Below are 13,162 nucleotides of genomic sequence, written 5' to 3'. Positions count from 1 at the left end.
GGATATTTCTTTGAGATGATTTTTAGACGGAGACGAGGACTCGAGGACTTTATATATTTTTTTAAATGAAAACATGAGTACAACTTCATCTTAAACGGCGTCATAGTGTGACGCCCCAATCACTAGTGATGCTTCAAGGTGTACTCACATCACCACTGAGAGGTGTGCTCTGACTTATCCCTCGCCTCCCTCCTTCTAGAGTGAACAATGCCATCGCTACCTGCCGCAGTGGGACCTCCTAGCCTGAAGCCCACAGCTCCACACAACGGGGCGGGTTTGGTCCGGCGAGTGTGTCTTTGAGTGGGCCCAAAAAGCACTGACGGCAAAGACTTCTGCAACCCAGGAGTAGTAGGTAGCTTCGCTGAAGATAAAAAGATGCTTCCAACAAGCATTTACGTTTCTTTATTCCTTCCTTTAAATGAGAGGACAGGATTCTGGTCTCCAACTGAACATGTTTCTTTATTCCATCGCTTAAGTGCGGTTGTGTATCTCTGTGGTGACCAGCGGTTTTCTCAACTCTCAATCGAACTAGCCAAGCACTCAATTACCAAGCCCAAGCCGGGGGATAGACCAAGAGAAGCAGAGGAGCAAGCCATGAACACTAGCGTTGGACCCCCCGCAGACATGAGGTAAGTGGCAAATTCCTAGATTTTTCACTTATCAATATCGCAGAGCATCAAGTCTTACAGCATAGTTTCTTGTTGCTTTCTGCGGTTTCATATGAACTAGACTGGACGCTGAGGCGCCACCCGCAATTTTCGCAAGTTGTTCGGCTAATAGTAGTAGCACGTTGGTCACCTGAGGGATGAGAGATGAGTTGTTCAGCAATTTTGCAAGTTATTCCGCTAATTGTAGTAGGTCGCATGCTATAGTTATTGGCTTGTTTGGTGAGGAAATGAGGAAGTAAAGATACAGACCATACAAAAAAGAAAGTAAAGATACAGTAGCACGAGAAGCTCAGCTGCCACACAATTATATGGAATACAGACATGGCATCGTAGAAGAAAACATGCACCTCACATATTTGTAAAATGGACAATACATCATAAATGATATTTCAGGTTTTATGATTGTTATGAAAAATAAGACCGCCAAGTGGTGAAGGAGCGTGAGATACCAAAATAAAAGTAGGAGTAACAAATAAGCAGAGGCCAGTACCAAAAACTGAGACCAATACCAATATTATTTTCTTTCTGTAGTTTGTTAAAGACTAGATCGGTATTTCACAATTGTACAGATAGAATTTGTCATGCCTCAGGTGCGCCTGCGTGGCCACCCGCCAAATTTCCGGCGACACCACCGGGCGCTGCGGGCTCTGCCAGTTAAGACATCCATGGCGAAGCGCCTCTGTTGGCCCAATCCTCACATGCCGAGTACTTCCGTTCCAGCGAGACAACGAAGATGAAGAAACGCAAGCTGACTTCCTTCGATAAATCTACCCAGCGCAGTGCAAAAGCTAGCCTCCAAGTCCAAGCTAAGCGTTTACTCCTGAATCCTGATTGATTATCTTGGGGTACAGTAGTACGTATGCACTAGCAATTCTAGCCAGAACTTGATCGAATCAATCTACTGGTAGCACAGCACACAGTAGGTATGCACTAGCCCCTCGTCGCCAAGCGCACTTCACCTCGTGCCTGCCGCCGCCTACTGCACGTCAACCGCGTGCCCACCGTCGCCGCACATCCCTACTCGCATCGACCCGTCAATTATGAGTTTCTGCAAGCTCTGGCGCCGTCGCGGTCTCCTCCTCTATCAGTGAACCGCGCCGCCCCTCTCCAGCCCTTAGAGCAACTCCAACGCCTAGATCTAAATGGACGCACATTTTGTTTGTTTTTTATCCATTTAAGTTGACGCCCGTTTTTTGTTGTCAACCGCTGCGTTTAACGGATGGTTGATCCATTTTCCTCTTACAAAAACAGTTTTCTTCCTTTTAACATCGGTACTGACGATATACACGCGCATACACTCATCTATATACACTCTACCCTTATGAGCACATCTAAAAGACTAAGCTGGCATATCATCTTGAAATTTACAAAGTCACCGTAGGCATCTCGTCATCGACCGGAACGTCTCCTCCCACTGAATGCGCATCGCCGGAAATCCAGAAATAAATACGAGCACCAGGATTGAACCCTGATGGGCTGGCGATACCACAGTCTCTCTAACCATCCAAACACAGTGGATTGGGGATATCATTTTATTTTTGGCACGCGTTCTCGGCTTTTTAGATAGGTTTTTTTCGGGGTTTTTCAACTTTTTGGTTTTTCACCGGTCTACCATAGCTTTTGGAAAAAAACACACACAAAAAATTGCGCGAAAAAATGCGTTTACTTTTTATCGCGAGAGACACGGATTTGCTTCCGCGAGAGGCACCGGTTTGCTTTTCTGAGACGAATGGACGCCTCCCGAAAACATAAAAAAAACGCGCGAGCAACATGGGGAAAAACGCATTTTCTTTTTTTTTCTTTTCCTTTTGCGAGAGGTGTGGATTTGCTTCTACGAGAGGCACAGATTTTCTTCCGCGAGAGGCACGGCCGTACCTCTTGGAAACGAAAAAAGCAGGTTTTTCTTCTTTCTTCCTTTCTCGAGAAGCACATTCGAAATGGAAAAGAATATGTTTTTTTTTCTTTTTCCTTCCGTGAGAGTCACGGATTTGCTTCCATGAGAGACACGGTCTTGCCTCTCTCAGAAAGGGAAAAAACATGTGCACTTGGTTCGGTACTTTTGTCCGGTTTTTTTGCGATTTTTTTTCGTCAATACGAAAATGATCCAAGATTTGAACATATGGTTTAAGAGATAAAAAAATTTGAATAACGGATCTACGAAAAAAGGAAAATCTCTCTGTGTGCCCCTTGTCGCAACCTGGGGCGGTGGGTTGACCTTTGCAAAGAGTGCTCCTTAATTAGTGATTTCTTTCTTTTTTTTCTATTTTTCTCTTTTCAGATAAAAAAATGCAAAAGGGCTATTGGGAAAAATTAGTTGTATGGCTTTGGTAGAACACAGTTTTACTAAGTTGATCATGGTAGTAGGCTTAGTTGAATATGACCATTGAAAAATTGCACAACACGGCAATAGTAAATTGGATAGGACGATATTTTTGCTTAAGTTGATCTATTTTTCCTAGTCATAATTTTTGTTGGCATCCATAGTAATTATAATTGCACACAGAGTAGTTCTTAGGTGGGTATTACCATTGGGAGGTTGCACGACACGGCAATACTAAGGGTGTGTTTGGTTGCAGTTTGCAATAGTAGTTGCATTGCATGTCCATCTCCAGCCAGCCTGATTCTTGAAATGCACCCTCATATGCAGCAGATGTAACCTGTTTGGTTGTCTGCATCGCATGGAGGGGCACTCACCCTCTGTTGTTTGGTTGTCGTTTTTGTGCTTAGGATGTGAGCAGATGCAAGCTTCAGTTGTTTGGTTGCAAACACGTTTGTATTCTGCTCACTACATTCAAATTTGGTGGCCTTACCACCACATGATCAGCACAATAGCAAGATCAAACAAAGCAAGCACCTAAATGAAATCAAACACAGCAAGCAAGGAAATGACATCAAACTACTTAACTACATAGCATAAGTCTAGATTAACAGCAGGGGATCCTTCTTCCCTGCTCCAAGCCAAGGTGCTGCTCCTGGTCAAAATATGAACAAGTTCCCAGCACAAGTCTCGCCACACACCATAAAAGTTCAACACTAACACCTTACTTAATTTAACTACATAGCATGCTCGATGTACCAACGCAATTGTGCCTACTGCAACGAAACCTGCACATGACCGAGGAATCGTGGTTGTAGATCTGAATCTTCAGTCCGAGTCCTGAGATGCGCACAACGACGAGGTCGCCGGGGACGATCCAGTGGCGGTGGCAGAAGTAGTTCCAGCCCCGGCCAAGTACCATGTTCCCCTCGAAGTTCTGGACCTGCACCCAGAACACACACCGCTTGTTCGCCGATAGCCTGACCACGCGCGGGAGCCGCTTGATGACCGGCCAGGTGTTCATCACCTCCACGAATTTGCGAGGGACGACGAGCATGGCGAGGTCCTCGTTGTCCTTGATCTGCTGGTAGAAGCGCATCGGCTCCCTGGCCCCCTCCTCGTGGCCCTTCCTCGGAGATCGTCCCCTTGAACGAGACAGGCTCATGAAGGCGATCCTGCCAGGCAGGTCCACCATCCTGAGCCACCTGTTCGTGGGGACGAAATCCTCGGCGCCCTCAGCTCCGGCCACCACCTGAGCTCCTCCCGTCACATCCCAGTCAGTCTTCAATGTCTTGTCAGGTAAGATGACAAGTATTAGTGCACAAACTCTTTGCAAAATGGCACTGATCAGAGACATTTGCCCAAGAACAAATGGCACTGATCAGTGCACAAACTCTTTGAGCAAATGGCACTTGCTGTTAGGCAAATGCCACTGATTAGTGCACTTGCCCAACAACAAGTGCCATTGATAAGTGGCATTTTGCCCTACAGCAAGTGCCATGGGCAAATGACACTTGTTGATGGGCCTGCCACTCATCAGTGCACTATCCTAAACATGAAAACATCTAAAAATAGCAACAGCAAGTGCCAATAGCACCCATGTGCAGCCATGCACATTTGGCAGCATCCTAAAATGGTCCTACTACATGCATGTATAACATTCAACACAAACCGTAGCTTGAATATGTATGCTAGCAACATGAACATGATCCTAGCTTGAACATGAACATGCCATTTGCATGAACACACATCCTAGCAAGACCCTACCATGAACACACATCCTAGCAAAGCACACTACCATTGGGGATTCAAGCATGAACACAGCTATTATCATGAACATAGATCCAGTAGCACAAGAAAATTATCCTAGAACACACAATGTACGAATCAAGAACAGATCAGTCTGGTTGGATTCGATTGGGATCGCATCCAATCGGATCTGCTAGAATCCTATCTAATCCTATCGAATCCACTAACTACTAGCACATGCCTAAGAAATAAACCCCTAATCTACATCTACGAGGAAGCATGTAGGGGGTTTGACTCACCGGAGCACGCGCAGCCGCAGCGAACCGAGGCCGGGGTGAAAACCCCGACGGGAAGGAGAGAGGTGGCGGAGCAGAGGAGGAGCCGGCGCTGGCGACGGCCTGCGGCATCGACCCCGTGCTCATCGCCACGCCGGAGGTCGAGGAGGACGGCCCGCCGACAGGAGTAAACCCTTGGACGGGGGTCAAGAAAACCCCCTGCCCAATGGGGTCCCAACAATCGGCGGCTCCGTCGACGGCGCCGGCGCCGAGCCCAGGACCACGAGGTCCGGAATCCGCGGCGGAGCAGGAAGGGCCGGAACGGCCGGCACCGCATTGGCCGGCGCTCGTGGTGGCCGGCAGCAGATGGGGGACGGCGCTCGGAGCGCCGGCGCCAGGTCCCTGCCCGAGTTCTGCAGCCCGGCCACCTAGCGCTCCTAGATGCTGGTGATGCGCTGGTCGACGGGGGTCAGAGGGCGGCGCGGGGATGGGCGAGGCGGATCCATCGAAGGAGAGGAGAGGGAGGGGCGGTGAGGGAGGGAGGGAGCGGTGGGAACAATGCGACTGGGCGGTGACAGAAGAGTGGGAGGGCGAGTTATGAGATGTCCCCTTCGTCTCCCGCGCTGCCCGAGGTGTGCAACTGCCTCGCACGCGTGGCTACGCCCAGCCAGGCTCGCGAGAAACTGCTGATTCGGCAGTTTTCGCCGGGCCAGGCTGCGGGCTACTTTAAGATCCGTGCGGACCTTAAACCGCATGCAGACCAGGCAACCAAACAGGCCGCGCACATCCCGCGCAGGCCTGGTTAGACTGCATGCGGGCAACTAAACACGCCCTAAGTTGACCACATGACGTCCCGCACTTGCATTACTTACGTACTCAAGTTTAGCTAGACGCGCAGCTCTGCCTTTCTGGCGGCTTGGTGTGTCACCGTGCCGGCGGAACCGCCCGGGAGAGAACCTTATCTCTTCGTCTTTCTTTTTGCAAATTAACGACTGTTCTTTTATATATCCATTGTTTAGTTCATACAATTCTCTATTAACTCCTCAAGCTTAATAGGGCTCCGCCACTCACTTCCACGCGCGCCCATTGGAGTCTGTTTTAGTTACGCTTCAATTGTGCTTGCGCCGCCCACTTCGTCCCGATTCCACCGTGTACAACTGGCCGAGAAGTTCCCCAAATGCAGCCCTCCTCCTTTCTCTCGATTTGGGTCATCACCATCGACCATCTCTTCTACGCGTGTATCCCTTCCATCCCTAAAGAAATGGCGTGGATGGAGACTGGTCTCTCCGGCCTCTCGATTTTGGTCAGCTAACACTGCTTCAACGTTGTGTATGTCTGTAAATTATCATCTCATATTTTTTTGAAGATCATAAGAAGAGTTGCACAACCATACTTTCAGAGTTGCATATAGACTGCCAGGTATTTGGTTGGGGTAGCTACAAAAGTTGCACATCGCACTGGAAGGGCTAGTTAGGGCGGGGGTGAACATCGTACTGGAAAACAACACGTCCGCACGCAGGGGGAAAAGACGCTCATCGACTGTCAGGTAGTCACACATTGACTGCTAGATAGTTACACCAAACAGGGACTAAATTACAAAAAAAATATGACAGTCGAGACTCCATCGCCGTTGGCGAGGATCGACGAGGGGGGAGACCAGTTGTGGTGGTATCTTTCTGTTTTTAGAGGAAGACGCGAAATGCAATGGTGGGCTTTGGGTCAGTCGTCGGGGGTTGGTGCAGAATGTGGCGTCTCTTTTAGTTGGGCTCATCCTCACTCCTCACCAGGCTAGGATTTTTTATGTGCACCTCTCGCCTTTTTTGCAAACGTGTGGCAGAATATTCGCATGCGCACAACCCGCAGAGTTGCTCGCTCTCATTGGCATAGTTTCTCACACATGGGGTTGCAGGAGTTGCGCACACGTGGTGTAGTTGCTCACGTGCGATTGCGGAGTTGCACACACTAGTCGCCATAGTTGCTCATGCACGGACTATGGAGTTGCACACTTAGGTCCACAAAATTGATTCCACCAGTTTTGAAACTGTTTGAATTCAAATTGATTTGAATTTGAACAAAAAAGGGTTTGAACTAGAGGTGTGTACCAAAATGTGAAACTTCTGGGAAGTCTTTATAATGATCTGAAAAGATGAGTCCTCCCTTGTAGAGGAATATCAGAAGACATTGAGTTGATTCAAATTCAAAAGATGGAAAGCATTTTTAATAAAATAGCAAAAGTCTCAGAAATATATTTTGAAAATTATCAGAAGTTGTAGGTTGGCTGAACTTCTTTAATGGCATGATGACATGACAATACAAAAATAAAATAAAAATTATTTCTCTAATTTGGGCCATCAGATCCGCCCACCAGACGCGGTGCAGCCATCAGATTTGCCCACCAGATCGCGGTCCGGCGCATTTGACTACCGAGCTTCACTCGCTGTGCCGGAGGGCCGCTCAGAGACGCGAGGAATAGGTCCCTGCCGCCGCCATGAGCCGCGCGGCTTCGCCTTGCAGCGCCCACTAGTGACGACCGAGAGGAGGGGCAATATTCTAGAGGAGGCGGCTAGGATTGGATCATGCGCCCAAGTCGTTCGCATGGGAGCGACACGGGGAGGGGGGAGGGGGGGGGGGGTGTCGTACATCCATTTCCTCATGTGCGATTCTGAAAGTGGCGCACGTGGCAATCCATATTACCTCCCATGCACCCTCCCAATGGAACGAGGCATATATTGCTCATTTGCTCTCATACACCATCAAGAGGGAAAGACTCCATCATGTAGCATAGCAATTACTTAGAAGAATGTGTGGCAACTCCTCTGTATAGCACGCATGACAATTCGTCTACCATGGGAAATTTCCGAACACGCGGGCATATTTTCCTTTTCTTTAGCATGGCAATTCTCTATACTTTATCATGGCCAATCCTTGAAACGCATGGCAATTTACTCTTCTGAGCATGGCAAATTCCTAACAATTCATTCTGCTAGCATGAATATTTTTTCTTTTCAACATGGATTTTTTTTCTATAATAGCATGACAAATATATTTGTTATAGCATGGCAATTCCTCAGCTTTCGTTCAGAGTGATTTTTTAGAGAACACTTTAATGGCACGTTTAGCTCAAACGAGCCTCGTGTAGGGAATGTTCCTTCGCTCGGGTGGCTTCCCTGAGGCAACGTTAGCTCGTTATTTGCGTGCTTAATCAATGGGTGCACATAATGACACAAGTTGTGTGTGTGTGTGTGTGTGTGTTTGTGTGTGTGTGTGTGTGTGTGTGTGTGTGTGTGTGTGTGTGTGATAGTTGAATCTGAATTGCCTCGATTGGTTATGTTGTTTCAGCAATACTACTCTCAACCCGCTATGGAATCAATGGGAGATCCAATGCTTGGTGCTGGCGAGCTTCTCCTTGCAAGTCTTCCTCCTTTTTTTTCCAGGAGTCCGAAAGCGCCACAGCTCCCGTGTGCTCAGCTTGCTGCTGTGGATAGCATACCTGCTGGCTGACTACGTCGCAACCTTCACCCTCGGCCGCCTGGCGCTCCACCTCAATGACCCACGCCACCAGCTCCTGCTCTTCTGGACTCCCTTCCTGCTCCTCCACCTCGGTGGACAGGAGACGCTCGCGGCCGTCGCCACGGAGGACAGCTTGCTGTGGAAGCGCCACCTCCTAAGCCTCGTCTCGCAGTTCATGCTGTCCGTCTACATCGTCACCAAGTCATGGCACTTTGTCAGCACCAAGCAACTTATGCTTCCCATGGTGCTGATGTTCATTTCTGGGACAATCAAATACACAGAGAGGACATGGGCGCTCATGACCGCTGGCAGCTCCATGACGCCCGAGAGCAACTCCATATCGGACTATGTGCTCAACGTAGAGAGTAGTGTCCTTGATGAGGCAAAGTCCTATTTCGAGAGGCTCCATGATCTTTTATCAAGTGACAGCCAGGACAAGATAGATTACGAGGGCCTCGTGGAGGTGGCCGGGAAGGGTATCCGGATATGTTTGGATTTCTTGACAGACATGACCCCTTCCTTGAAGTGGAACAAAGGCGACACCATCGACCGCGCCATCAGGAAGTTAAGAGGCCTGAGGAAGCCAGAGCTCCGGCACCAGATCGCTTACAAGTTGGCTGAGATCCAGCTCTCACTCGTCTATGACTTCATGTACACAAAGTACGGAGTGCTCCAGTACCACCTCAACCTCGTCTACAGTGGGATCGAGCGGCTCATCACGTTTGGCGCAACCTCCGTGGCGCTTGTGCTGTTCCGAAAGGCTGACCTGGATGGGCAATTCGCCGACGACTTGAGAGCCGATGTCATGGTATCCTACGTGCTGTTAGTCGGTGCAGTTGCACTGGATTTGACCTCCATCTTCATGGTCATCTCGTCATACTGGCCTTACCTACCTGGCCGAAGCCTATTTGGGAATGATGGATTCCCAGGTAAGAGTGCAATGTTCAATCTGACCAAGCTTGTCCATCCACTAGGGAAAGAGTTGTGGTCAGGGCAGATGGCGCAGTATAACCTGATCGGTGAGTGCATCCAGGAAAAGAAAGCTAACTTGTTCGTATGGGCTCTGCGCAAGGTTGGGCTTGTATCTGAAGTCAAGCACATACAAGTATCTCCTGACCTCAAGGAGTTCGTCTTCAGAAAGCTGCTGGACGTAGGGGCCACTAAAAAAGTAACCGAGTACTGGGGAAGGGACTTCAGCACATTCCACGGCCAGTGGGCACTGTGGGCGCTGGAAGCGACGGCAGAAGGAAGGTCGATCGACCAGTCAATCCTAAACCTGGAGGGAGGGACTGTCGCGGGGGTCGTCCTTATGTGGCATATGATCACTGAGATGTGCTTCTACACTACAGCAGATGAGGACAGCTCCTCCTCAATGCACAGGGACATTAGTAGGGAGCTGTCCGAGTACGTCATGTACCTGGTCGGGAAGTGCAGTGTCAAGAACGCAAGCAGTGGCCACTTCGAGTTTGGTAAGGTTCGGCGCGATGTGAGGAAAGCTCTCACTCAGCAACGTTTCTCTGGAGGGCACCTGGAGCAGAGCAAGGTCATCCTGTATGGGTACGAGGGGCATGGGTTTTTCACATCCCGTGCCAGTGCAACCGCCAAAGAGCTGCTCAAGATCACACGCCCAGCCGAACTATGGGAGCTCATAGCCACGGTGTGGACTGAGATGCTTTGCTACCTGGCACAGAACTGTGAGTCGGAATTCCACATCAAGAGTTTGAGCACCGGTGGTGAGTTCGTCACGCACGTCAGGGTCTTGTCGATCATTTTGGGCATTCCTTTTATCCGGGAGGCACGGCAAGCTCAAGGTAATTGCAAAAACTTCGCAAACTTCCTAGGGGGCTGCGTGGTTGCAAATTAGTATTCAAGATATTACTTCTCTTTTCAAATACTTCATCTGTCCCAAAATAAGTGACTCAACTTTGTACTAATTAGTTAGTACAAAGTTGAGTCACTTATTTTGGGACAGAGGAAATTTTGGTTCTAGCATTTTGTTTTTAATGATCTTACATTGGATTCTCTAGTAGTAAAAACAAACACTCACATGCATGCTAGCGAATACTAAAAATAGCAAACGTTTTTGTTTCTATCTTTGTGGACCAGTTAATACCTCGTCAAATTATTTAGAGATTTTCCACAACAATTTGAAATTTAGGCCGTTTTAGTATCAAATCATTGGGGTAGTTCGGGAGTGATCTTATCGATTACACACATATAGAATCTCACGATCTAGTTAAATCCACACACATCATGTTGGAACATATAAATGCCATACATTAATTGGCATATATAGAGTATGGTCTTTTCAAAATTTCAGTGGCATAATCAAAAGAGTGAACTTTTCGGTGGCATGTTCAAAGGAGTATTGTACTGCCATGAAAGATGATGAATAGACCAGAAGATTTTTCCAAAAAAAAAAAATAACTGCCTAAACCACTCCCTTTTTTTAGGGTGGTATAAAAGCTCGGGTCCTTTTTGGAACATTGAAATCGAGAAATTCAGGACAAGAAAATACAACAATTGAGAGGCTATATTTAGTGTATATTCTAGGAAAATAAAACACACAAATTGTTCCAAGTAGCAAGAAGTTTGGCGATGGTCTTACATCAAGATGATTTGCTCCTGTTCTCTAATGTATTTGATTTAAATGCTTCAGACTTCAGAGTGCAATCAATAGATCGAATTAAACAAGATTTTTCATGAATGGTTCCAATCAATAGCATTGAATAAGATTCACGTATTTTGGTTGTTTGATGATGTGATTATTGATTGGTATGAATTTTGGGCACTTTTTTGCATGTAATTTTGAATGTAAGAGTTCCTTTTAGTTTCCTTTTTAGTCAATGTAAATATTGTTTATTGTGCACATTAAATAACTTCAAGCATACATGTATTGACATGCCTTCTGCAAGTGTATTTGTCGTTATGCCTGCATATCAAAATATTTAGTTTTCATATTATATCTTCTTATTATCTTTTGGAAATACTTACCCTCGCTAAATGTCATGAACCAGCTAAGCACGAGACCAAGTATTCTGATTTCGCAATGTTCTAAATCAAATTGCTTGGAGTATCCCAACTTCAACCCTTTTGAAGAAACTGATTATGTTTAGACGGATTATGTTGACAAAGATAAAGCACAGTTCATGTGTGCTTGTTGTGGAGCTTGTGAGACATTTTAAGCAAAAAAAAAAAGGATTCTATATTGCTACCTATTCTGCTATGAAACAAGGCTTATGCCATGTGAAACTTGTATTTTATAAGCTACTGTTGTAAGCAGGTGCTTTGATGACTGCTGATTGCAGATGTATGGTGTTGTAAGAGTTGTATATGTAACCTTGTATTTCACAGTTCCTGAAGTGTGAATGTGTGATATGATATTGAATGTCATCCAGATCAAATCCATGAAAGGCCAAATCATTGCTAATTTTATTGTTGAGCATCGGATTGATGACAAGCATGATATTGATATAAACCTTGTCTCGTTAGTACCATGGAGATTATATTTTGATGGTTCAGTTTGTAGCAATGGCCAAGGTGTTGGTATTGTTTATATATCTCCTCATGGTGTTGTTTTTGAACCCTCATGCCGCTTAGAGTATTTTTGCACAAATAATCAAGCTGAATATGAAGCATTGTTATTCGGCTTAGAGATGTTGCTCGCCATAGGTGCTAAACATATTGAGGCTTTTGGTGATTCGTTATTAGTAGTGCAACAAATATCCAAAGTCTTTCAATGTTTTGACGAATCACTTAATGTTTATCTTGATAAATGTCTAGATATAATTTCTACTTTGGATTATTTTAGCATTGCTCATATATCTAGACATGACAATTGGAGAGCAAATGAGTTGGCACAACAAGCATCCGACTATCATGTTGATCGTGGCATGTTCTCAAAGGCTCTAGTCTTGCCAACATAGGGGAGGCTGAACCGGAGCCCACCGTTTCGGCCACTAATGAAATATTTAATGCAGGAGAAAATCAAGACTGGAGGAAACCCATTATTGATTATTTGTGTGATCCTAGTAAAAGGGTGGACAGGACTGTTCGGCGTATGGCTTTCAAATACACAATGAGAGATGATGGTCTCTATCGCAGAACGGTCTATGATGTTCTTTTGAAGTGCTTGGAGGAGGACCAAGCGAGAGTTGATATGGGAGAGGTCCATGAAGGTATTTGTGGCACTCATTAGTCGGCTCCCAAGATGAAATGGTTATTACGACGTGCTGGGTTTTATTGGCCGACAATGGTTAATGACTGCTTCCGATATTATAAAGGATGTGAAGCTTGTCAAAAGTTTGGTGATATTTAGTTGGCTCCCGCTGCTATGTTACATCATATTATCAAGCCGTGGCCTTTTAGTGGTTGGGGATTAGACTTTATTGGAGAGATTCATCCTTCTTCTTCAAAGGGGCATCAATTCGTGTTGGTGGCAACTAATTATTTCACTAAATAGTCTGAAGCAATACCATTCAAAAATATGGCCCATACAGAGGTAATTCAATTCATAACTGAGCATATTATTCATAGATTCAGCATTTCTCAAACATTAACTACATACCAAGGTTCATCCTTTATATCACATCAAGTTAGAGAATATGCCAAATCATATAAGATAAAGTTGCTCAATTACTCTC

General features: G+C 46.3%; 1 protein-coding gene across 1 annotated transcript; it reads left to right on the top strand.

The window, feature by feature from the left end:
- Positions 1 to 328: 328 nt before the first annotated feature.
- Positions 329 to 11,912, top strand: LOC125519958 (uncharacterized). The gene is made up of 3 exons (XM_048684741.2): positions 329 to 629; positions 8,349 to 10,330; positions 11,537 to 11,912. Exons 1-3 carry the CDS (start codon positions 376 to 378, stop codon positions 11,575 to 11,577), a joined length of 2,277 nt encoding a protein of 758 aa, XP_048540698.1. The 5' UTR covers positions 329 to 375; the 3' UTR covers positions 11,578 to 11,912.
- The last annotated feature ends 1,250 nt before the right edge of the window (positions 11,913 to 13,162 follow it).

Source organism: Triticum urartu, chromosome 7A (genome assembly GCF_056163025.1).
Source record: "Triticum urartu cultivar PI428250 chromosome 7A, HENAU_Tu73, whole genome shotgun sequence".
Lineage (NCBI taxonomy): Eukaryota > Viridiplantae > Streptophyta > Magnoliopsida > Poales > Poaceae > Triticum > Triticum urartu.
This window is presented reverse-complemented; position numbering and strand designations above follow the sequence as displayed.